The sequence below is a fragment of the Anolis carolinensis genome, chromosome 3 (genome assembly GCF_035594765.1).
Source record: "Anolis carolinensis isolate JA03-04 chromosome 3, rAnoCar3.1.pri, whole genome shotgun sequence".
NCBI lineage: Eukaryota > Metazoa > Chordata > Lepidosauria > Squamata > Dactyloidae > Anolis > Anolis carolinensis.
Window position 1 is genome coordinate 118,543,315 of NC_085843.1, and position 26,678 is coordinate 118,569,992.

The 26,678-nt window shown below is 41.6% G+C and overlaps 1 protein-coding gene across 1 annotated transcript in view; it reads left to right on the forward strand.

The window, feature by feature from the left end:
* The window catches only part of rasa3 (RAS p21 protein activator 3), a 173,511-nt gene that overhangs the window by 132,127 nt on the left and 14,706 nt on the right, over positions 1–26,678 (forward strand). Inside the window, exons 8-18 of the mRNA XM_062975435.1 lie at positions 361–440; positions 2,353–2,457; positions 2,613–2,769; positions 3,275–3,423; positions 4,308–4,422; positions 5,577–5,651; positions 13,640–13,763; positions 14,960–15,066; positions 19,062–19,139; positions 20,560–20,637; positions 22,695–22,768. Of these exons, the coding sequence (XP_062831505.1) occupies positions 361–440; positions 2,353–2,457; positions 2,613–2,769; positions 3,275–3,423; positions 4,308–4,422; positions 5,577–5,651; positions 13,640–13,763; positions 14,960–15,066; positions 19,062–19,139; positions 20,560–20,637; positions 22,695–22,768 (1,142 nt within the window). The remainder of the gene's footprint in view (positions 1–360; positions 441–2,352; positions 2,458–2,612; positions 2,770–3,274; positions 3,424–4,307; positions 4,423–5,576; positions 5,652–13,639; positions 13,764–14,959; positions 15,067–19,061; positions 19,140–20,559; positions 20,638–22,694; positions 22,769–26,678) is intronic.

Genomic DNA, 26,678 nt, shown 5'->3' on the forward strand with positions numbered 1-26,678 from the left:
AATAAAAGTAATATTTTAGAAATCCAGTGAGTAGCTTCTAGACTGAAGTACAACAGTATCAAGATATGCATCAGGAGTAATGAATAATACAAACAATGTTTTTTAAAAAGTAATATTCCAAACTCCGGATTGAGTTGAAATTGGACACATTCCTTTACTGGATGCAACCTTGCATATTTCTTTAGTATGAATGTATTCTCTGAAAGCTTTGGGGTATCAGGAAAGTGATATGTGGCTTTGCACCTGTGAAACCAGTGCAGTGTGTAATCCCATTGAGGTTCCCTATATATAGTGACAGTTTAACAAGATTCATATTAAGTAACAAGATTCTACTGTCTTCAATTTTGTTATCTGTGCTAGGTTACCAGACCTTGTAGCTATAACAAGAAATCCCATTTTGAAATTGAAGATGCTGATGAAGTTGACAAGATGGAAATCAGGTAAATCTGTTTATGCACATACGTACACAGATTCTATGCATCCCTATAGAAAAAATGTGCTATTTGTGAGAAAAGGTTAGGCATGATATATATCCAGCCATTTACATGCCTTGAAAAGTAATGCGTTCTCTGTTCCTCTTTAATATCTGTCAAGATGAGAAAGCATGTATCCTGAGAGAAAGAGGTGAAAGGAGAATACTTTTGTCTCCTGCTAGCTTATTTTCTGGGCTCTGTCACTTAACCATTTTCAGCAAGAAAGAGCTACTACATACATTTGAAATGTATCAGAAGCCTGGAGAATGACTTTAAGTTTGGCAAATGCCAGGGCCCAGAGGATCTATCAAAATCAGTTCCAGCACATCTGTAAATGAGTGAACATGTCTGAGGCCCAGTGCTAAGGGGAGAACTCTGGGCAAAGTGGCTGCAGTAGTTGCCCCCTCAGACCTCCCCTTCTCATTGCTTGTGGGCAGAGAGGAATCATACTTTGGCTATAGCATCCAAAATAAAATGAATGACAGGGTGACAGCATCAACTATTCGGCTCCATTTTTTTTTCTTTTTGGTGCCAAGGAGAACAATGTGGACAGCTTTTTAGCACCATTTCCCAAATGATGTCTGCTGTTCCACCGCTGTCTGCTCATGTGAAAAAGTGAGTGTGCTGGAAGGCTGGGGCAGGAAAGTCCATCAGGGTGACCCTTTGGGGCAGGAAAGTCCAACAGGGTGACTCTTGAGGATGGTCCATCAACCTATCTATGTGGAAGCTTAAGTCTTCAGTTAGATCCACCTGAGGATTTAAACATATTCTTCAGAATTCAGCCTTTTGTTTCCTTCACAGCATTTCTTTGCTCTAAGGTTTGTATGGTTTTTGAAAAGTTATGATTTTGTGGTTCATGACCTTTTAAAACTTTGTCACAGCTTTTAGCAATGTAGCATGGAGACATATCTAGTTTAGGAAACCCATCATATTCTTCCCCAGAAGTCTCCTTAAGAGAATTTTGGGATGAGGGCTTCCTGGGCCATGTTCAGTTTGGGGGCTGTTGGAACTGCGACACTTGCAGTAGGCAAAAGAAACCATACAATACTTTACACCCATGTGAAATCCAGTGGACATCACTCCTGCATTGCTCCTCAGCAGCTGGGTTGGAATTCATTGCACACTGGATGACAGGTGTAACATCAGATGTCTGGATCTACTGCTCCATACAAGCCAGTCTTTATTGGCTATAGTCAATCATGTTGTGATCTTGTGTACTTAGCCATAAAGTACCACCAGAGCCCCCACAGTAGCACAGTGGGTTAAACCCTTGTGCCAGCAGGACTGATGACTTGAAGGTTGGGTTGCTGACCTGAAGGTTGCCCGTTCAAATCCAACCCAAGGAGAGCACGGATAAGCTCCCTCTATCATCTCCAGCTCCATGAGAGAAGCCTCCCACAAGGATGGTAAAACATCAAAACATCCGGCGTCCCTTGGGCAATGTCCTTGCAGACGGCCAGTTCTCTCACACCAGAAGCAACTTACAATTTCTCAAGTTGCTCCTGATATGAAAAAAAGCCATCAATGCATTTATTCTCCTGCTGCCCTACATCTATGCCTGCCACTTGTTGCTAGGGTTGCAATTAACGAAACCTCTCTCTAGAACTTAAAATGGTGGTGGCAGAGGTAGGGAAGGTAGTTCATGTGTAGTTTTACAGTCCTTTGGTGGTGTATTTGTTCTTCCCACCCCACTCTGAAAGGACAGTAAACTAGTACAAGAAATGTGCTCTGTATTGTATACAGAGCTTCTAACCCAGTCCATTTTATGTTGGCAGTGCCCATGATTTCTCTCCCTTCCTCAACCTTTTTATCTCTCAGATATACAATCACATATTTTCTCACATATATATACTTATTCTCTCACTTCATTGTGTTGCAGAGTTGATCTTTGGAATGCAAGCAACTTGAAGTTTGGAGATGAATTTCTAGGAGAACTAAGGCTACCTCTGAAATGTCTCCGGCAATCTAGCTCTTATGAAGCATGGTACTCATTTTTTTAAAAGAAGTATTACTCTTTAATATAAAATCATTTTAATTCTTTCTGAAATTTCTTTACCTTCTTTAATTTTAGGAATCTGTCACCAGCTATCTCCTTTCAGCATAATTTACCCATACACATGTTTTTTCTTTATTTGTTAGGTATTTCCTGCAGCCCAGAGATAATGGAAACAAGTCATTGAAACCTGATGACCTGGGTTCCTTGCGGTTAAATGTGGTTTATACTGAAGACCATGTTTTTCCTTCAGACTATTACAGCCCACTTAGAGACCTCTTATTAAAATCTGCAGATGTCGAGGTAACTTTCTTGCTATGGACTCTTCCTCACCCCTAACATTTTGTAAATATTACACAACATAGTGGTGGCCCAGTCATGGTCTAACTCAGGAGTGTACAAATGCAAGCAACCCAGAGGTCCTCCATCATCTCGTTGAGGAGGGATCTGGTCTGTGGAATTATGGCCGAGGGATCATTTCCCCTCTGAATGCCACAATGCCATCCTTTCTTCAACCAGAAGTGATACAAAATCACTTCCCATTCTATGAAAGGCTGGGAAAAGGCAGTTTTTATTCATCTGTGCAGGAGGAGTTGGAGAAGCAGTGGAGGAACAACAGGACTCAAAGTGCCGTGTTTTTAGCATGGTTTTGGTGTTTGGGTGGCATATGAGGGTTACAAACACACCTTACCTTATCTGGCTGTTTTCCAGGAGGCTATCATCACTTTTGTCTGTTCCACTTCTGTTGTGCTCTAAAACCTGAATGACCGTAATATTTAAATCTGTTTTTTTCTGCCTTTGTGTCTAGCCTGTTTCAGCATCTGCTGCCCACATACTGGGTGAAGTCTGCAGGGAGAAACAGGAGGCAGCCATACCTCTGGTCCGACTCTTCTTACATTATGGCAAAATTGTGCCTTTCATTAGTGCAATCGCAAATGCTGAAGTGAAAAGAACTCAGTGAGTACAGCCATGATTTTATTTCTAAGAATGAGAGTCACTGTAACATAAAAACATAGTCATGACTTCACAACTAAATTGTTGGATAGCATAAGGGAACAAATCCTACTGTCTCTTTAAAGTCCAAAGACCAAAGTCTGTAAAGGTTAAATCTATGCTGTGGGGCTTTTATGGCTTTCACCCTTAAAATATGCTTATTTGGATGTAATTTACTAGAAATCAATAGGACTTATTTTCAACTGAAGGTCTTTCGCCTCAGGATGCTCCATTTCTTTAAAGAGCTGCTCTTATTTTAAATCTATGCTATCCTCCATTAAATGGCTTTATAGCCGTCTTTGAAGGCACATGCAGAACTTCCAAACTGTATTACTTTCATGGAGATCGGGGAGGCATTTTTAGCAGGCAAACCTATATACTTACTCATACCTTTATTTTATGTAAATGGCTTGGGTCCAGATTATCTGAAAGACCATATTTTCTTATACAAACCACAATGAGCTTTAAGGAATGTAGGGAAGCACTTTCTTTTAATCCCACCACTTTTCAATTATTGTAAGCTTCCTTAATTCTCATCTTGGGAGAAAAGACAGATATAAATTCAATAAAACAATAATTATTCCACAAAAAAGGGAAATATTTTAAATAAACAAAGACAGCTCTGCCTTGCAGACTGCGCTCTCTTAATCCCATTGGTGTTTGCTAAGGTTTGTGGCTGCCATTTATTTGTGCTTGTAACATAGTCCTTAAACATATTTTGGATAACATATTTTGACAACACCCTTTAACAGATACATCTTTGAGCCTTGGTTCATTCTATCATATTTGATTAACTTAATTTTTTTTTTTACATGAAGACCATATGACATTAAATTATCTGCTTTCAGAGATCCAAACACAATTTTCAGAGGAAACTCATTAACCTCCAAGTGCATTGATGAAACAATGAAACTGGCAGGAATGCATTATCTTCAAGTTACGCTAAAGCCAATCATTGATGAGGTAAGGCCACCTTGAAAACTTTTATAAAATAAGCCTGCAAGTATTTTAAGAACACATCTCCACTTCCTTATAATTCTAAGCGAGTTAATTATGCCTAATGGGAAAAGTTGTGGAGTTGTGAGACCTATATAGTTTTTGCTTATTCGGGGAGTCTACAGTGTCACCTGTTGCCTTATTCTACTATGAAATTACATGCTGTGGAGTGGCCACAGAGGGAAGGATTGTACAGTGTTCCCTCACTTATCACAGGGGTTAGGTTCCAGGACCACCCGCAATAAGTGAAAATCCGCGACGCAGAGGTGCTATATTTATTTAAATATTTATACATTATGTTAGTAGTTATACACTATTTTAAGTCTTTATCAACCAGTCGTGTGTTGATAAAACACCTCCTTCTCCCCCCGTTGCCACTTGGGCTCCTTTTCTCTCCCTTTGGCTTCTCCTTCCTCCCTTCCTTAGGCTGTAAATTGTAATTTTTTATGATTTATAATAGTCTTTTAGAGTTTATTGAAAAACCGTGAAACAACGAATCCGCGAAAAGTGAACCGCGAAGTAGTGAGGGAACACTGTATTACAAAAACAAGCATTTTGATCCAGAGAAAGTATTCAGTTTACATACAAAGGAAACCACTTCGTAAAATGTGTAATTATTTTTAGATGGGTTCCCATCTTCTAGTTTGACAGTGTGGCATTCTTTTATTATCTCTGCAGTGCAGTTAGCCTGTCCTCCTTCCCAGTGTCACAAACAGAGTGGCCGCAAATTTCCTTTAATTGGTTCAGCATTTTCCTAACTGATCTAGTAATGTCAAGGCAGGTTACATTAAAGATCTGTACAGTTTCTTTAAACTAGTTTTGCAATAGCGTTATTTTATTTCATTTTTAAAAAAGGAATATAGAAAAAACATTGCCTTATGTGTTCAAGTGGTGACACAGAGATCTGTGTTAAGACCAGTTCCATACAATCATTTTTAGTTGTATTACTAAGACATAGTTAAAAGTAGCATGGCATTTCAGTGGAGGAAAGAGAAATTTATCTCCCAAGAAAACTAGACCACTTAAAGCAGAATCAGTTATTTGTGTAAGAGATTGCTACAATCCCACATGGCAATAATCCAGTGCACTGATTGCAATTCTTCCTTCCTTTCTGATTTCAGATTTGCCAACTCCATAAGCCTTGTGAAATTGATCCAGTAAAGTTGAAAGATGCTGAAAATTTGGAAAATAACAGGGTAAAGCAATTTATTTTGTGGATGAAATTATTTTTTAAATTTACTGTAATCATTATAATGCTGACATGAATTTTGTATTAAATTTGGTGCTATTTTCAGCTGGAGTAAGTGAAGGCGAACACATTTGTTTATACACTACTGCATTTTACAATACCTATGGGTAACATGTATTTCCAGATATTTTTATGCAGATGTTGTAAATCAGTGTGGCAACTATGAAGGCTTTTCAATGAATTATATATTGAAAGAAATAACATATAGGTTATGTGTCATATGTATATTTCTTGAAAGTACATAGTGGAAGTGACTCCCCAGAATCTAAAGAGCAAGTTTTTGTGGAGTAACCTAAAACAAAACAAAATAAAATGTCAGTGCATTGTTTTGTTATACATTGCATTCTGTATTTGAGTTTCATGTAAGTCCCCACATACATAAACCTTCCTCTTTGCAGGAATTTCATTGTGTGTGTGTGGGGGGGGGGATTACATATAGGCAAATAGAGAGCAAGAAATTGTAGGGCTAGGATGGGAAACCTTTAAGCAGTCCTCCATGCAGTCATGCTGGCCACATGACCTTGGAGGTGTCTACGGACAACACCCTCAGAGTCGGACATGACTGGACTTAATGTCAGGGGAAAACCTTTACCTTTTTAATATAACGATAGCAATTCCCATCAATCTCCCCCAAATTAGGGGATAGTTCAAAGTATCTGAAAAGCTGAATGTTCCCACCTGTCACGACCCAGGCTGCAGAGCACCAATAACCATACACAGAGGCCAGAATCTATCTAATATCTTTATTGAAGGAATATATAAAGTTAATAAAAACAAGTGTAGAAAATAGTCCAGAATTAGACCTTTCAGGAAAGGTCAGAATTAGTCCAAAAAAGCAATGTCCAATAAGAAATATTAAGGTCCAAAGTTGTAATCCAATAACCGAAACACTCACTTTGCCAAGCAAAGTGAGGGGAGATGACAAGGTCCTTTAGTCCATGAAACTTGAGCGAGGCTAGGAAATAACTTGATACTTGAAACAAGGCTTGAACGTGGAACAAGGTAACTAAGAACAAGAACAAGGTCCGTGGAATAACTTGATAAAATCCGTGGAACAAGGCAAGGATTGATCCTGGGAAACAAGGCAAAGTCCGTAGATAAACAAAGGCTGGGAAGCAAGGCGAAGGCTGGATAGCAAGGCAAGGCTTGAGCAGGAGCGAGGCTTGAATCGGAGCGCGCTGTCCAGACACAACTCGCTCCGTAGGCTGACGAATTGACTCCGCGAAGTTACTACGCGGGTAAAACACCTAAATAGAGTCTAGCTTTCCCGCCGAAGCAGTTCTCTGGGAATCAGAACCGAAAGCTAACTCTGAGACCAGATGTGAGACTCCCCAAAGATTCTCACGAGAAGCAGTCTTAATTGGCCACATTCTTAGCTGCAATCCTCGCACTCCTGCGCGAAGCTGATTCCAAACTTCTCTGTTGTTTACAAAACTCCCGGCGCAAGAACACGGGAGAAGTAGGCTCTGGGCTTGTTTGACATACTTCTGGGAGACAACTTTCTTGCAGGTGCAAGGTTCCCAGATCTGCCTGGGAAAGATCTGGCTGAGAGGAATCCAGTTCAGACTGGGAAGGTAAAAAACCCAAGTTTTCATCTTCATCAGGAATTACAATGTCCTGAGCAGGACTACAAGGCCCATGGGTCATCACACTATCCCCCTCCTCAAGGCCCCTCCCAAACTGGGGCCCTCTCCCCGAGGCGCGAGGTCGCGGTTTGGTGGGATAGGTCTGATGAAAGCGACGGGTTAGATCAGGAGCATGGACTGTGGAGGCGTCTTCCCAAGAGCGTTCCTCAGGGCCAAAACCCACCCAGTCAATGAGATATTGTAGGCGGCGGCGGTGAAAGCGAGAATCCAAAATGTCCTCAACCTCGAACTCCTCCTCCCCATTCATCAAAACAGGAGGGGGGGCCGGTTGGTCTGTATCAGGTCGCACACCATCCGCCGGAAGGAGCAGGGAACGGTGAAACACTGGGTGAATGCGCATTGAACGCGGAAGTTGGAGTTTGAAAGTCACGGGGTTTAATTGCGCCACCACTGGATAGGGGCCAATGAAGCGGGCATCTAACTTCCGGCAAGGGCGGTGGGAGGGCAGAAAGCGAGTGGACAGGAAAACCCGATCTCCTACCTTGATTTCGAGGCCCGGCTGGCGATGTTTGTCAGCGTGGCGTTTATAGTCCTCCTTGGCTTGGTCCAGTTGCTGGAGCAAAAGTTGTTGCACCGCTGTGAGTTCCTGCAGCCAATCCTCTGCTGCGGGAACTTCTGAAGTTTCAATGACAGGGGGGAAGAAACGTGGATGGAAGCCGTAGTTTGCAAAGAACGGCGTTTCTTTTGTAGAAGCTTGAACTCCATTGTTGTAGGCAAACTCAGACAGTGGTAACAGAGAAGCCCAATTGTCCTGTTGGTAGTTTACATAACAGCGAAGATACTGCTCCAAAGTGGCATTGGTGCGCTCCGTTTGCCCATCTGTTTGGGGATGATGAGCTGAAGATAAGCGAGAGTCTATGCCCAATAGTTTTTGTAGTGCCTTCCAAAAACGAGAGGTGAATTGAGATCCACGGTCTGTGACTAAACTCTTGGGCAATCCATGTAGTCTGAAAACATGTTGAAGAAATAGATCCGCAGTTTCTTTGGCCGTGGGGAGGCCTTCGCAGGGAATGAAATGGGCTAACTTGGTGAAAAGGTCCACCACCACTAAGATCGTGGTGAATCCACAGGAAGGTGGTAGGTCAGTGATGAAATCCGCGGAAATTATTTCCCATGGGCGAGATGGGGTAGGAAGGGGGTGTAAAAGCCCTGAGGGCTTCTCCCTTCGTATCTTGGAGCGCTGGCATACTGGGCAGGTGTTGACATATTTTTCCACATCCTTGCGGATCTTGGGCCACCAAAAATCCCTTAGGATCAAATGCATAGTTTTAAATAGTCCGAAGTGTCCTGCTGGTTTGCAGTCATGACACAGACGAAGCGCTTTTTCCCTGCCCGGTCCGGGTGGGATATAAACATGATTTCTATAGCAGAGCAGCCCATCTTTAAGCGAAAAGGGAAAATGCAGACCTTGGCGAAGTTGGTCCTGCGCCCAGGCATCTGCTTGCTGACTAGCCCTGATTTCTTGAGCACAGATGGGTCCTGGAGTAGGGGAAGTTGAACCAATGGGAATGGATTTGGTGTTCCCCACCGTGAGCGTGGCAAAGTTCTCGGGTTGTAGCAGTTGGGATTCAAAGGTCTCCTTGCGTCCTGCAGCGTATTCCGGTTTACGTGACAGGGCGTCTGCTTGCTTGGTTTGGGCTGAGGTCACATAATGGATCTGGAAGTTGAAACGTTCAAAGAATAAAGCCCAACGTTGCTGCCTCTGATTTAGTTTGCGGGCAGTTCTTAGATGTTCTAGATTACGATGATCAGTGTGGACTTCAATGGGAAATTTGGCCCCTTCTAGCCAATGTCTCCAAGTTTCAAAGGCTGCCTTTATGGCCAGTAGTTCTTTTTCCCAAATGGTGTAATTCCTCTCTGGTGTGGTTAGTTGACGAGAATAAAAGGCACAGGGATGGAGGTGATCTCCCACCGGTTGTAAGAGTACAGCCCCAATTGCCACATCAGAGGCGTCCGCTTGCACCACAAAAGGGGTTCCAGGATTTGGGTGCTGTAGAATTGGCTGGGAGGTGAATAGTTTCTTTAGTTGCTGGAACCCTTTCTCTGCTTGATCAGTCCAGCGGAAAGGCTGCTTTCCACGGATGCAGCTAGTGATGGGGTCGGACCAGCGGGCAAAATCTGGAATGAACTTGCGGTAATAGTTCGCGAACCCCAAGAAACGCTGCACCTCTTTCTTGTTAGTTGGCGCCCGCCATTCCAATACTGCTGAAACCTTGGCTGGATCCATGGAAAGCCCTAGAGGCGAGATGCGGTAACCAAGGAAATCTACCTCTTGTAGATCAAAGGCGCATTTTTCCAGCTTGGCATAAAGTCCATGATCCCGCAATCGTTGTAACACCATTTTGACGTGGTTCTCATGTTCTGATTGTGATCTAGAAAACACCAAAAAATCGTCCAGGTAGATTATCAAGAACCTGTCTAGATAGTCCTGAAAAATGTCATTGACAAAATGCTGGAACGTTGCGGGGGCTCCGCATAAACCGAAATTCATAACTCGGGACTCAAATAATCCGAATTTGGTCTGGAAGGCGGTCTTCCACTCGTCCCCTTCCCTGATGCGAACTAAGTTGTAAGCCCCCCGAAGATCCAGCTTGGTGTAAACCTTGGCTCCTCGAAGCCGATCCAGTAGATCCGAGATTAAGGGCAGGGGATAGCTGTTCCGCTTGGTGATATTGTTCAATGCTCTGTAGTCCACCACCAAGCGTAGTTCCCCTGACTTCTTCTTCACAAACATCACTGGGGAGGCGGCTGGGGATTGAGAGGGTCTGATGAATCCCTTGCGAAGGTTTGTCTCTAGGAATTCCCTGAGAGCTTCTTGCTCTGGTTCAGTCAGGGAGTAGAGATGCCCTCGCGGGATCGGGGCCCCCTCCACCAAGTCAATGGCACAGTCATAAGGTCTATGTGGGGGTAATTTTTCGGCTTCTTTCTCATTGAATACATCCCAATACTCGGAGTACTTCTTTGGCAAGGTGATGATGGGCTCGGTGTCTGTGGCATGGCATACCTTGGCTACGAGGCAATGGTTTTGGCAGTACGGTGAAGCAAACTGCAGTTCTCTGTTGGACCAGGAGATGTTAGGGTCGTGGAGAGTCAGCCATGGAATTCCCAAAATCACAGGGAAATGGGGAACCTCGGTAACAAAGAAAGAAATCTCTTCCATATGTTCCCTTATCCACATCCTGGTGGGTTCCGACCACTGACTTACGGGGCCCGTCTTGAGGGGGCGGCCGTCTATGGCTTGCACCACACGGGCATTCTTGAAATCATGATATTGTAATCCCAGAGAGTCGGCATACTCTCTATCGATGAAATTGTTGGTAGCTCCAGAGTCTATCATGGCGTGGATCATGACGGGTCCCCTTTTTGCTGACCATAATGTGACCACGAGAAGGAACAGGACCCCGGTTGGCGGCTCTTGGATGGATTTTTTGACCGGGTTGGCGAGCCTCTCTACACCCGGTCGTTGGCTTCCCCCGCCGGCTGTGTGCCAGTCGGCTCAGACGCCTTCGTCTCCGTGGAGGACGCCGCCGCAAGACGGGCGGCAGGCTTCCCTTTGGCTGGACACTCTCTGGCGAAGTGGCCCCCGTTCCCGCAGTACCAGCAGAGGTTTAAGCGTTGACGACGGGCCTTCTCGGCGGCATCTAGTCTGGGACGCACATTGCCCAACTGCATCGGCACCTCCTCGCCTCCTCTGGGGTATGGGGTTGGCGGTGGGGGTCTCCACACCGGACGTGGCTGAACGCTGGCGGGAGCGGGGGGTTTTGCCCCGGCTCTACTGCCCTGGCCTCGAACCCACTGTTTCCTGTTGGCAATCATGACTTCAGCCCGTAAACATTGATCAATGAGTGCCTCGAGGGTCTGGGGAGGATCCACCTTGGAGATTTCTTCCAGCATTTCAATGTTGAGACCCTCCCGGAATTGTCCCCTGAGGGCTACATCGTTCCAGCCGGTGTTGTGGGCCAGTACTCGGAACTCGGCTATATACTGAGACATAGGTCTGTCTCCTTGGAAAAGGCGACGGAGTTTGTGACCGGCTGCCTCCAAATTGTCCTCGATTCCCCAAGTCTCCTTGAGGTGGTCCAAGAAGTGTTGCGCTGATCTTAGGTGTGGAGAGGCTTGGTCGTACAGTGCCGTCGCCCAGCTGGCCGCTGGCCCGTCTAGAAGACTGTAAACCCATGCCACTTTGATGTCTTCTTGGGGAAACTCGGCAGCACGGGCCTCTAGATAAGCTTGACATTGGCGACGGAAGACATGAACCTTAGAAGCTTCTCCAGTAAACTTGGTTGGCAACGCCATGGCCGGAAGACGAATTCCGCGTTCCTTCAAACCCCTTATTTCTCCATCCTGTGCATTGAGCTTATCACGGATTCGGTCCACCTCATCCTTGTCGATGGTGTAGGTAATCGGCTGGCCGCTCGGCCCAGGTACGACTCCGGTAGACATTCTGGCCGAGGTTAATTGGTGCTTAGGGTGGCGGAGTCAAACTGTCACGACCCAGGCTGCAGAGCACCAATAACCATACACAGAGGCCAGAATCTATCTAATATCTTTATTGAAGGAATATATAAAGTTAATAAAAACAAGTGTAGAAAATAGTCCAGAATTAGACCTTTCAGGAAAGGTCAGAATTAGTCCAAAAAAGCAATGTCCAATAAGAAATATTAAGGTCCAAAGTTGTAATCCAATAACCGAAACACTCACTTTGCCAAGCAAAGTGAGGGGAGATGACAAGGTCCTTTAGTCCATGAAACTTGAGCGAGGCTAGGAAATAACTTGATACTTGAAACAAGGCTTGAACGTGGAACAAGGTAACTAAGAACAAGAACAAGGTCCGTGGAATAACTTGATAAAATCCGTGGAACAAGGCAAGGATTGATCCTGGGAAACAAGGCAAAGTCCGTAGATAAACAAAGGCTGGGAAGCAAGGCGAAGGCTGGATAGCAAGGCAAGGCTTGAGCAGGAGCGAGGCTTGAATCGGAGCGCGCTGTCCAGACACAACTCGCTCCGTAGGCTGACGAATTGACTCCGCGAAGTTACTACGCGGGTAAAACACCTAAATAGAGTCTAGCTTTCCCGCCGAAGCAGTTCTCTGGGAATCAGAACCGAAAGCTAACTCTGAGACCAGATGTGAGACTCCCCAAAGATTCTCACGAGAAGCAGTCTTAATTGGCCACATTCTTAGCTGCAATCCTCGCACTCCTGCGCGAAGCTGATTCCAAACTTCTCTGTTGTTTACAAAACTCCCGGCGCAAGAACACGGGAGAAGTAGGCTCTGGGCTTGTTTGACATACTTCTGGGAGACAACTTTCTTGCAGGTGCAAGGTTCCCAGATCTGCCTGGGAAAGATCTGGCTGAGAGGAATCCAGTTCAGACTGGGAAGGTAAAAAACCCAAGTTTTCATCTTCATCAGGAATTACAATGTCCTGAGCAGGACTACAAGGCCCATGGGTCATCACACCACCCATGTTCTAGAGAGAAAAGGTTACATTTAGGAAACATGGAGTAAGGCAAATAGCTGCATGTAGGAGTAAGTGAGAACATGATATAGGCAGCCGGGGGAATCAAGGTGCTGAAAACCACAAGTTATGTGCTGTCCATTTAGTTTTTAAATACAGTGGGTACACCAAATCAGGAAGAGAAATACTAAAATCTCATTTTTTTTGTTTCATTGTTAAACATGGCAAAAATTTACTAAATTAATAATAATGTAAGGAAGAGAAAGGTCCTGGTTAAATACTTTTATTAACATAAATCCATTGTTAAGTTATAGGAAGTAGTTGCAGAGAGTGCATAGCTAAATGTAGGAGCTTAAAAGGTAACAATGTTGTGTTTTTAAAGGCAACTTAATTAACTCATGGATCAAAAAACTAATTCAGGTACACTACATAATTTTTAAAAAAATCTTCTTTGTTTAAGCAACAGATTTCCCCATATAGTGTAATCTAGTTTTGGATCTTTCTTGCAAATATGGTTTTCTACATGGCATTGAGGCAAGGAGGATTGAGAGGATTATTTAGGAAAACACCATTCAAGAATTACTTTAAGTGTTTGGAATTGAGTGCATGATTATTTGGATGATGACCCATGTTTACTGAACAAATTAACAACTGATGACATAAAATATCTGAAGAGAAATCGGATAGAGGCACTAAAACATAATGTAGTATCTGATCATTATGAGTTCAATTAATATCAAAATTAATTACATTTATACATTTTTCAGCATTGTAAAAACCTGGAAGTTCCTTAACTTGCTTGTTTTAAATGACTGTTATTGTTTTTCCCCCAGGAAAATCTTAGGCAATATGTAGACCAGATATTCACAGTTATTACAAAATCTGGAGTCAGTTGCCCTACAGTCATGTGTGATATCTTTTTCTCATTGCGGGAGTCAGCAGCCATACGTTTCCAAGGTATGTTAACAAAATCTCCAAAAATCATTAAGCTACTTTCACAATTGTTTATCTGTTCAAATAATGAATTAAACCAACTCACTTATTGTTCTTGACTATGGGCACTTCCAGGCAGGCCGCAAATCCACACCAAAGTGGGTTTTAAAAACCCACTTTGACACATATTTGAGTCCCCACACTGGCCAAAAACCCTCGGCTTTCCTGGGGGTGGATGTCTACATGCCATCTGAAAGCTCCCCCTTATTTCCCCATAAAAAATAAAATAAAACTTACCTGGCTACCATAACTCTCCTCCTTGCACCTTCCTGGTGCAAAGAAATGATGTGCCAGGAGACTGGAGAATCCCTCTCCCCCCCCCCCCCCCCCCAGTCTCCTGCCATGTCATTTCCTCACACCCTCCTGGCCCAAGGAGGAACATTATGGCAGCCAGGTAAATTTAACTTTATTTTTACTGGAAAATTTTGGGCCAAGGGGTAGGCACCATCCAGGAGCCCAAAAAGTTCAGAATGGCAAATGGGGACTCACCCTGGATAGTCCTGGGACTACCCGGAAGTGAATCCCCACAGACCCAGTACCCAGTACTTTCAGGAAGGCCTGGATCTGATGGGGTGTTTAATTAATTCAGAATAGCCTTGGTTATTTTGAATTAATTCATTTTAATGAACGCCCTGTGGTAAAAACCCAGATAGGTCCTGCGTTTTGGTCCTGTCTGGATGGATCCTAGATTTTACTATACGGCTAGCCTCTGTTTAAAAGCCTTCAGAGAAGGAGCCTCCACCACACTCTCAATTTTTTTATTTTGAAAAGACCTCTGGAATTAATCTCTTTTCCCCTTGTGCCAGATAGGCTGGTTGCTGTGATTCTACTGTGAAATCATCCATATTTCATGTGGACTCCCCACAGCAGTCTATTTTATTTGGTCCATGTAGACGTGGCCTTAGGGAAGGAACAGAGGTGTTTTTGCTAATTACTTTCCCTGAAATATAGCTTATAGCACTTGGCATTCATTGGCAGTCTCCTACTCAAGTACTAACCAGGGCTGACCTTACTTAATTTTCAAGATCGGATGGGATTGAGTGCCTGAAGAATGTTTAGGCTCTTTTTATGGTTTCACTCCCTCATTTATATTATAGTCGTAACTTTTTGTTAAGGTTGCAATTATAATTAACAATTTGTGTTCTGTTTCTAACCTAAAGACGACCCTGATGTTAGGTACACAGCAGTGAGCAGCTTCATTTTTCTGAGATTCTTCGCACCTGCAATTCTTTCTCCAAATCTCTTCCATCTTACACCTCATCACCCAGTAAGTGTTTCATCTTCTTCATACAAAAGTATTCAGAAATCCTTTGCTTGGAACACAGTATTTTCTGTTTGAAGCATTCTAGCACTCCTCATTTATACCCCTAGCCCTTATCTGGCAATTGCATCACAGTTTATATCCATTTTAACAGAATTGAAAGGCAATTCACAGATGGGAAACTACTTAGCTAGATAGTAGTAGATCAGGGAAAGGAAAATGTTGGTGGTGGGCTGCATAAGCCCCTACATCCACCTTTTTGCAGCCCACCAAGCCCCTCTGTTTTAAATCATTTTGAAGGAATCCTCCCCACTCCTATTACATTCTTATTATTAAATGTAGAGGTTTGCATGTTAAACCATGCACCCACTCACAGAAACAAAAAAAGACTGGCTGGAAATAGGATGTGATGCCACTACCATTTGCCAGCAATATAACAGTTCATCCCACTAGGAGTATACAGATGAAAATGGACTCTTTTCCCCTCTCACACAGGTTAGACCTTTTAACTTTAGCCTTAAAACATGTATATGAAATTCCCATGCTACCTATCTAGCATAGAATGTAAAAGATTCAAAATCTCATTCTCATAAGCCTAAGTGTTGCATTTGCACTACAAGCAGTTGGAATGAACATACTCCTATGCAGCCTGTGGGACTCCATGGAATTAAACTCTGAATAGATTTGCCTAGATTTCCATTATCCTATATAGAAGTGTAGATAAAGAAAAGACTGCTTGGTGACACTGAAATCAGTCTCTTCAGTAATAGATGAAAAGCCAGGTGGATTTACTGACCCATGGAAACAATTACAATTACCGTGAATTTGCAGGCACGTCTTTAAAGAAAAGTGAATCTGTTTTGTTTTATTACATTTGAAAAATGAAATGGCTGGCTAAAGGCCATTAGATGAACTCAACAGACGCTTGTCCATTTTCATCCCATGACTCATGGCAAACAGGTTCCCATAAGATTCAAAAGCAGCTTGTAACGTAGGCAGATCCTGCTTGAAAAGAAGGATAGAAACTCTACTAGGTCATGCCAGTTTTACAAAATGTACTCTTTATATACCTATGATCCCAGTAACATTATCTTACTTCCAAATTAGCTGTTGGCAATACTGTACTATGAAAAATGAACCCCCTATGAAGATGTGTAGCATATATATATATTGTATATAGAATTGAAAACATATGTCCTATATTTTTAATCTGTCCATGCCAGGGCTCACAGACAAAACAAGGTCGTCATTCAGGTATTAATGTGCTTGGCCCGCTGCAAGAACAATCCTGTCCTCCCCTAGCCACCCCATCAGATCTGCCGGGGAGGCCCTTCTCTCGCTTCCGCTTTCGTGGGGATGAGGGAGAGGGCCTTCTGGTGGGGGCCCCTCCGCTCTGGAACTCTCTCCCCAGGGAGATCAGACTGGCACCTACCCTGTCCACCTTTCGCAAAGACCTAAAGACGTGGATGTTCCGGTGCACTTTTGAGTTCCGGTGCACTTTTGAGTAAGCAGTCCCACCAGATACTCAGCCCACTTACAACTCATTATTAATTATTGGACTTTATCACTGTTCCTTACGGTTTTAGTGTTTACTAAGATTGCTCCTCCACCCCTATTTTTGATCACCCTGTACCTCTTAGGAGCCCTATTCAGAGTTCTACACAATTTTACCCCCTAAATGTTTAGTTATTATTATTGTCCTAGTTTTAATTCTGTTGATGTCTTTTATTGTTTTATGTAGTTATAATGTTTTTAATTGATTTTTCTGTGTTTTAACTTGTGTTGTTGGGCTTGTCCCCATGTAAGCCGCCCCGAGTTCCTTCGGGGAGATGGAGGCGGGATTAAAAAATAAAGTAGTAGTAGTAGTAGTAGTTGTTGTTGTTGTTATCATCATCATGGCCTCAAGAGCTGTTTTAGGCCATGTTCACTGTCTTCGGGGCTCTGAACTATATTGCATATTACATTAGCAGCAAGCACAGGCTATTATACCTTCAAGATAGTATTGAAAATGCCTACTTTTCCTCTTCTTCTTTTTTCTCCCTTTCACAATTAAAGCACATTTACAAATAACATATTATATGCTGCTATGCCAGCTTTTGCTCTTACAAGAAATCAATGCAATCTTACGAGATTGGAATTAAGTGTGTCAAGGAGTGTTCATAACATACAGTATATCAATGTGAAACCTGCTGTACTGTGGGCATAGATTAATCTTACCTGTGTGTGTTGTAGGAGTACCCAAACAATCTTTAAAACCAATACATGTAAGAGTATGAGGAATAATGAGGGAACCACCCTTAAGGGAAAGAAAATGCACTCCAAGGCTTGATACATGTTGGTGACAATCAGCTGAGTGATTATGAGGGAGGTGTGTGTGGAGCGTGGGGCCAGGAAAAGATTGAAAAAGGGACACGGGGGGGGGGGGGGGGAGGAGGACAAGAAAGGATGGGAAGAGGTGTCTTTAAATCTTGCTGTAAGGAACCTGGAACAGAAGAGTACATTTACCAGCCTGCCTGCTTTGTTTATGGACAATTTGACAGAGTTTTATTGTCCTATATAGCAAGAGGGCTGGTGTCACCATGGAAGCCAAAACATTTGCTGCTGCTCTTTCAGGGGGAAGAGGATCCACCTGTACAGTTCAGCTATAGTACTGTTTGGAGCCTTATAACTGCAATACCGTGTTTCTTGAGAAAAATCATTGAAACAGAGGGCTCATCTATACTGACTATGTACTGCATTTTAAAGCTAACATCAAACTGCAGTGATTGTAAAATGCACACTGCTTAGCTGCACTATAGCACAGCTTAAGGGGTATAAAGTTTATCAAGCAAAATTGTAGGAGAGTCCAAGATTACCCTAAATATAAATCACAGTGCATAATGAAGCTGTGATGAAGTGCTTTGTCAATTCAGAATGTGGGTATGAAGGGCTGCAAAAAAAACTTCCCAAATGCATACCTGGGCAGCAGGGGGCCCCAGGGCAAGTGATTGTTACCTCCACTGCTACACTTTCCCTTCTTGTTTCTTTCTTCTATGCCTCCTGAGTCCTAGTATGCATCTCACCCAGAAATTGGGGGCAGGGGGAGAACTCATTCTACAGCAGCTATCATATCAAGCTGTGGCTACTGTGAATTCTGGAATCAGTTTATGGCCACTTCTGTGGTTAATAAATCACCTTCGTGGCCTCAAACCTGTTCCAAGAATGTCAATCTAATCATCTGCACAGCACAACCTGGTTTCTGCCTAACTGGTTTGAGCAGCCATAGTGATCGATGTAGAGCCTTGAGATTCCAGTGGTATGTAATTGTCCCTAGAATTCATTTACAGAGAGTAGTTGATGGTCACAATCCTTTATGGTTTAGCATAGCATAATAACTCTGCATATAGACTTACACTACAGATGCCTATTCAACAACCCCCTGAAATCTCCTTTACATTCACTCCAACCCCTCATCCTGCCCTGCATACGAAGTCCGGTGGACAACAAGGGGTGGGATCAGAAGAGCATCTGGCTGGATCCCTGCAGCCAGATGCAAAATGATTACACAGCAGAGGATATCATCATTTCATAGCTGTCAATGGAGACATAGTCAGATGCTTCTCTGATCCTACTCCTGGGTCTCCGCAGTCATGTAGTGATTGTAAGGAACAGCTGTAGTGACTGTGCAGTTTGAAGGGACTTTGCTCGGTGAGGAGAGGAGAAGGCAGTATTAAGTTCAACATCAACCAAAAGAGACATAACAGGGCAAGACTGACTTATGCCTGTATTTGCCACTAACAGGATGCCAGCCATTAAATAAAGGTTGGCAGCTAAGGAGTTCTTTCACTCTGAGAAGTTACTTCGCAGCCCTTAATGTCAATTTCAACTCTTAATTTTCTTGTGTTCTAGGAATAGGGCAGCAGAATGTTTTATGTGTAAAACTGAAACTAACATGGAAGTATTTACAACTATTGTGGTTTCCTGCATACTAATTATGATACTATGGTTTTCTCCCATTTTAGGATCCACAAACCTCGAGAACTTTGACACTGATTTCCAAGACAATACAAACATTGGGCAGCTTGTCAAAGTCTAAGTCTGTAAGGATTTTACATTATTTTCCCCTCATTTCTGGATCACTTTGACTTTTCACACACACCCCTTCCAAAATTAAACACTCGGTGGCACAATATTTTTCTGTGTAGATGTGGCATTAACATCAAAAAGATTCTATAAGGCAAGCATGTATATATGTATGACCAACTAGATTTTATAGAAGCCTTGCTAGTTCCATCCACTCCATAGCCAATGGTAAGGATGATGGAAGACACAGTTCAACAATATTTGGAATAACTGAGTTTTTCATTCCTTAATGCAGGGGTCCTCAAATCCTTTTAAGCAGATGGCTAGTTCATGGTCCCCCAGACTGCTGGGGGTCCAAACTATAGTTTGAAAAAAACATGAACAAATTCCTATGCACACTGCACATATCTTATTTGTAGTGCAAAAAAAAAAACGTGAAAGAAGAATACAATATTTAAAACAAAAAACAGTTTTAACCAACATAAACTTACCAGTATTTCAATGGGAAGTTTGGGTCTACTTTTGACTAATGAGATAGTCAAGTTAATTAGGATTGTTGTTGTTGTGTGGCTTCAAGTCATTTCAGATTTAGGGTGACACTAAGTCTAAAGTTTTGGGTAAATGAGCTTGGAAGGCTGCATCCAGCCTGCGGGCTTAGTTTGGGGACCCCCTACCCTAATGTCTTATTTGTACTAGGTCATTACCATACTGTTACAAGTAATGCCAAAACATGTATGTCCAGTATCTCATTCAAATCTCATTCAGTATCTGGTCAAGATACCTTTTAAAAATCTCAGGGATAATTATAATTCATTACTCAGGGTGGTCACTCCTCCCCTTTCCCCCTAGTTCAGACTCAAGTATAGAAAGTATCCAGTGGCTGCCACAACTTAGAAAAGTTAATTCCTTGGACTGGAAATCTGCAGCTCACCAGGCTCGCCATGACGCTAGAGGAGTTCTGAAAGTGACAGTAAAAAAAAAAATCCCATGCTTTGGGAAATATATCCTAGCTTTGGAAAGCCCTTGAATGAGAATATTTGGAAAGAGGAAACAACTTGGGCCAAAAAGAAAAGGTCATTTGTGCCCCCACACACATTGTTCCTTTTACTTAGCCTAGAGTTTGGCTCTAAATTCTAGTGTCTGTGTCATGTTTTAACATCTTGATGTCACTTTAAAATTAATGACTAATTTGAGAAAATAGAGTTTGAACAGCATCCAGAATTTTGAAAGGAAATAGCTTAATCTGTGGGCGTGGGATGTTAAACAATACCTCTGCGATGTTTGTAGCCAGCCTTGAACAATCTAGTTTTCAGGGCCTTTTCGTCACTGTAAAATAGATGCCCATGAATGAATGAGTGTACATTCTTTTGCTGACTCTGGTGTTTTGATCTTATGTACATCTTTCAAGATAAATAGCTAGTGGTGCTTTTATTTCAGGCCAGCTTCAAAGAATCCTATATGGCTATATTTTATGACTACTTTAATGAACAAAAATATGCTGATGCAGTAAAAAATGTAAGTACTAACAACAGTTTGCATTATGTTTGTATTATTATCCGTACAGTATAATGTTAATTGGTTCAATAAAGAATTATTTATGTAATAAATTTATATCTTGAGAGGGTGGAATATAAATAAAGTTTATTATTGTTGTTGTTGTTGTAATTATTGTTATTTTGAAGTGCGTGTAAAGAGAAATAAATAGTAAACCTGAACAGTAATGAGAACCACTGTATGTTTCAACACTGCTGATAGGAGTGAGGGAAAAGTGATGCATCTTTGAAACAGGCATCTATAGCAGTGACCATCCAGATATTTCTGGCCTACAACTTCTTCAACATGGCCAGTGGAATACTGGAATACTATGGAATACTATGGAATCTTTGGATTTGTAATTTGGCGAGGGACCAGCATACTTTGGCAGGAAAGGATCTTGTAAAATTACAGCTTCCATGATTCCATGGCATTAAGCCATGGCAGTTAAAATTGTGTCAAAGTGCATTAATTTTACACTGTAGATTCATTCATACTTTAAAATTTGCTTATAGGTAAATATAAGAGACATCTGACCACTCGAATTACTGTGGCATTCTTGATAAATATGTACTTAGACGATCCCTCGTAGTTCGAGGATGATTGTCTTCCATCTTTGGTGTCTTGGGGGGGGGTCTTAGGTGGCTGAAGAGACCTATTCTTGATCTGCATGTTCTTCCGCAGTGAGGACATCGGTTTCTAGGTGGAAGGCGGTCCTGGTCAGGGTTGGCTTGACGCTCCTTCCTCTTGGCACGTTTCTCCCATAAGCTCTCCATTCGTGCCTCTTCGAACTCTGCAGAACAGCTGACCTCCAATTAGAGCGCTCAAGAGCCAGGGCTTCCCAGTTCTCAGTGTCTATGCCACAGTTTTTAAGGTTGGCTTTAAGCCCATCTTTAGATCTCTTTTCCTGCCCACCAACATTACGTTTCCCGTTCTTGAGTTCGGAGTAGAGTAGCTGCTTTGGGAGACGGTGATCGGGCATTCAGACAACGTGGCCAGTCCAGCGGAGTTGATGGCGTAGGAGCATCGCTTCAATGCTGGTGGTCTTTGTTTCTTCCAGCACGCTGACATTTGTCCGCCTGTCTTCCCAAGAGATTTGCAGGATTTTTCGGAGGCAATGCTGATGGAAACACTCAATACAGTAGTAGGGCTTCCCCTGTAAAGTTGAGTAACAGCTCATTGAGAAGGAAGATAAGCTTTTCCATCTTCACTCAGCATGAAAGTCATTGGATCCATAGTAATAACAAGCTGCAAAACATCTAAAAATGGTGTTAGGAATGAGTTGGGGAGGAGGAGGATTTTGTATGCATGTGTTTCTTTGCTGGAAGGGGGAATTGTGAGCAGAGAATAGGAAAGTTAATTTTTGATATCTTCCAGGATCCCTGGAGAAAATTAGAGAAGTTCTGATTAAGGGCCAGCTACATGTATAAGGTCCATATTTCATTTAATTTGAATGTGAAATGCATTTACCATATATAATTGAATATAAGCCAACCCAAATATAAGCCAAGGCACCTAATTTTACCACAAAAAACTGGGAAACTTATTGACTTGCGTATAAGACGAGGGTAGGAAAAACAACAGCTACTGGTAAATTTCAAAAATCAAAATCAAAATACATAGGTACCAATAAAATTACATTAATTGAGGCAGCTAAACCAGGAAATCCCAATTGGATGGCCCCCCACAAGGGTCTTCCTCCAGGGGCAAAAAATGGGCAATGGAAGTCCTTGAACAGACTCGGAAGTGGAGTGGGCAGATCAAAAGACAACCTGGCAAAATGGCACTACCTAGAAGAAGATTCCACTTTGTGCAGAAAACAACTCCGCATCTGTATGTTTGTCCACAATGCCCTGTCTCATGCATAGAGGAAGAATTGTTTAAAGGTAAAGATAATGCGGTCACTGTTGCCTGTTTTTGGTCAAAAATTATTTAGCCGCTTGTGTTCCCTCTATTTTTATCAGTTTTATACTTATTTATGCAATGTTTTTGACACTAAATAAATAAATAAATGTGCATTCATTGTTTTACCTCCAAAGTTCCTAGATTTGATTTCATCCTCTGGAAGAAGAGATCACAAGATTATAGAACAGCCAATCCTACTAAAGGAAGGGTGAGTGTATAATATGTTTTTTAAATGCATAAAAAGGCTCTCAATAGTTCAGCAGCATCTTCTTGGAGTAAAGTATCAAATGAGTTACGAGGCAGTACTGTATCCATGCACTATTTGGAAGAGGAAATATAAACTACCATTCTAAAAACTGCGAAACTGCGCATGAAAGTGCTGTCAGATTGGAAGGCATTGCTTGTATCTTCAAGAGCATGATCGTCACTGAAAATGCAAGCAAATTTGTTTTCACCAAAACATTTCCTGAGTTATGAAACACTAAATATAATTGGATTCAGGGTAAAAGCTGCCCACTTCTAGATGAAGTTTACTGTAACCTCTGTATTATTGCTTGCCACTTAAAAGTGTGCTCCTTTGTACAAGTTCCTTTTGCTGACTGCTTTTTGTTTTCATAAATCAATATTTAAGATTTAGTAACCTTTCCCTCTTTTGCTTAAATGTGACATTTCTACATCTTTCTTTCTTTTTCTTTTGCTTCTGTCTGATTTTTTTCTGTCTCTTCTTGCTTGGCCTCCTGTTTTAAGGACTCTTAAACTAACAGTAAAGAAAGTTGATGATAATAGTTCATGCAGGTAAGATGGTAGAGGCAGTTGGCACTTAGCCATAGCTACCTGCCAACCGTGTGCCCTCCTTTCCTATCAAGCAAGTGTATTTGGCTGGATTTGGGGAAAGGAATTCAGCGGTGGTTGATATCCATACAATGTGGCTAAAAAACAAATGGGGACATTTCACAGTGTATTGCATCAGCAGCTACCTGAGTGTGTACATGTATTATTCCTGAGGCAGGTGCCTCCTCTAAGGACATTAAATATCCTGTTACAGGTTCTTAAACCTTCATTGTGATGTTCAATGATATACAGAAATGTTTCAATCCAGTAATGACACAGTAAATAGTTATAAAGTTGAAGAAATGTGACTAATTTTTAAAAAGTATTGAGAAAAGTTATGACTTTTGTCACTTCTTGAGAAACTGTTTCTGTAGTCGTTAGGTTTTCTCTTGCCTCCCCCCCCCCTTGTGTCTCTATACTAAATGGGAGGAGGATTCTAATTCATAAGCTAGTCAGACCAACAATATTTATAGTCTCTAAAATAGTTGTGGTCTCTCTTTTTGTTTTTCTAAGCTGGCATCCTTAGGTACTCAGCAAATGATCTATTGCCTATCCGATTCTCCTAAGAAAGGAGAAAGCAAATTATATCAATATATATCTCACAGAATATCTCCTTAATTGACTCTTACTTTAAAACAGGTCAATTGTCTATCTGATTATACCAAATGTAGTTATTTTTTAAGCTATTATGAAAACTCAAACAGCTGACTGAAATGGCATTGTAATACTTGACTTTGACCTGCCCTAGGTTGTACTGGAAAGATAAGGAAATGTTACAAACTTACTTTATATACTCGAGTATAAGCCGTGTTTTCAGCCCTTTTTTAGGGCTGAAAAAACCCCCTTCGGCTTATACTCAAGTGAGGGTCCTGGCTGGCTTATATTCAGGTCTGCTTATATATGGTAATCAGAGTTGGACAGGCTTATCTTAAATTACAGTTTTATGTAAATATTCAAAAACATTTAACCTTCTGATGCCTTAATTAATGTAATTTTATTGGTACCTATTTTTATTTTTGAAATTTACCAGTAGCTGCTGCATTTTCCACCCCCGTCTTATACTCGAGTCAATAGGTTTTCCCAAATTTTTGTGGTAAAATTAGGTGTCTTGGCTTATATTCCCATCGGCTTATTCTCGAGTATATATGGCACATACATTTATGGCAGACATAACTATCTTAAACCATATAGATGGAATCAGCTGGACCTTCAGAGCACAGTTAACTATCTTAATACAGTAGAGTCTCACTTATCCAACACTCACTTATCTAACGTTCTGAATTATCCAACCCATTTTTGTAGTCAATGTTTTCAATACATCATGATATTTTGGTGCTAAATTCGTAAATATAGTAATTACTACATAGCATTACTGTGTATTGAACTACTTTTTCTGTCAAATTTGTTGTATAACATGATGTTTTGGTGCTTAATTTATAAAATAATAGCCTAATTTAATGTTTAATAGGCTTTTCCTTAATCTCTCCTTACTATCCAACATATTCGCTTATCCAACATTCTGCCAGCCCGTTTACATTGGATAAGCGAGGCTCTACTGTATATTAAAATACAGTCTTCTGGGGGCCTCTTTATTATTCTTAACTTTATCACTATCCTGCCATTCTCCCCATATAAACAATTTTTAAACGGCATCTTAGGGTCCTACTACATTACTACTACAGATCTTATAATGCGGTTTGAAGCCAACTTGATGGTGCAGTGCCCCCACAATGTACACCCTCAATATGTGTTTCAGTGTGCATCAAGCCAGAAACAGCACATTTTTTAAAAACTCACCAGAAAGTTCAAAGTAAGTCAAATAATGTGTAACATCAGCTGAGAAGAGATTATTATTATTATGTTTATTTATATCCCATTTTTTCTCTCCATAAAGAGACTTATTAAAAGCATTACAATACAATTTAAAATATATAAATATACAAATATTAAAACAGTATTAAACATAATTAGTATTTAAAACAATTCTGATTAAATCCATTAAAACATGTAAAACCACAGCAGCCCCTGACTTGACCTTAAAAAGCATGCAGGGTTAAAAACTGAAGACTGGAAAATAGAGAGTGCTTGTCAGGACACCCCTAGCACTGAAGCACTTTTCAAAACGACCAAAGCATAGCTGGCCAAAAAGTACATAAGTACTCCCCTGGGAGAGGAAACTATCATTCCCATGGGAACTCTTGCTTTCTACCCCTTTGTGTTCCTTTTCCTGTACACTGCCATGGTCCAGCGTTCATCCCAAACAGACAAGTATATGCATATCAGTGCATCACAGCAGACTGGTTAAAAAACACATACACATTTTCCGGTAGCTATGGATACTGCAGTTCCTGGGTTCGGTTCCAATCCACATTCAGCAGATACTGAGGCCACCAACCCAACCTCGAAATGGTTCCTGGGATAGTTGTGTAGGTGCTGCACAGTGAAAGTAATCCATTTCTGAACTGGATTATAGTGTCTGTGCAGGAGTGCTCTTAGATTACCTGTGGGAAGCCCCTCTTTCTAATGTTTTATCAAAATCTGGCTGAGATTTTCTTCAGGACCATTTAATTTCAGCACCAAAACTAATTCTAATTCCCAAACTCACTTCCAATAATGAAGTTCCCACTCCTTAGACATTTAATTGGAAGACCTGGATGATTCCTCAAGATCATCCTTGGAGATGTGGAGCTTTGATAAAGTGTGCTATGAACTATTTGTTTATAGCTTTTGGTTTTAAAATTAACTTTTAGTTATTTTGAATTATTACTTTTTAACTGTTGCAGTACAAAGACAAAATTCAAGGACAATCTTTGTTTGAAATAATAATATCATGAATCTCAGTGTTCTCAATGTAAAAATATAAGTATTTAATTATGCTGAAACTACAGTGACCCCCATATCCATTGGGGATATGTTTCCCAACTTCACATGAAACTGCAGATAATAGCAAACATTTTTGAAATGAAGGACTTCTAATTTATGAATACCGTAGAAAAGTGAGACAAGCTAACTAGAGAGCCTAGAAAATGTCTAGAGATGACATTTTTTGCCAGACTTGGATAAATAAACCATGGATAATAGTCCCTCAGATACCAGGGCCATAGTATAGTTGCAAAAATGGTCAGAGGTTAAAATCGCTAAATATCAGATCTTATCCCAGCTTACCTTTTCACACAGCCATATAACCCAGAACATCAAGGCAGACAATCCCACAATATCTGCTTTGAACTGAGTTGTCTGAGCCCACATTGCCATATATTCCAGTTCAAAGCAGATAATGTGGGGTT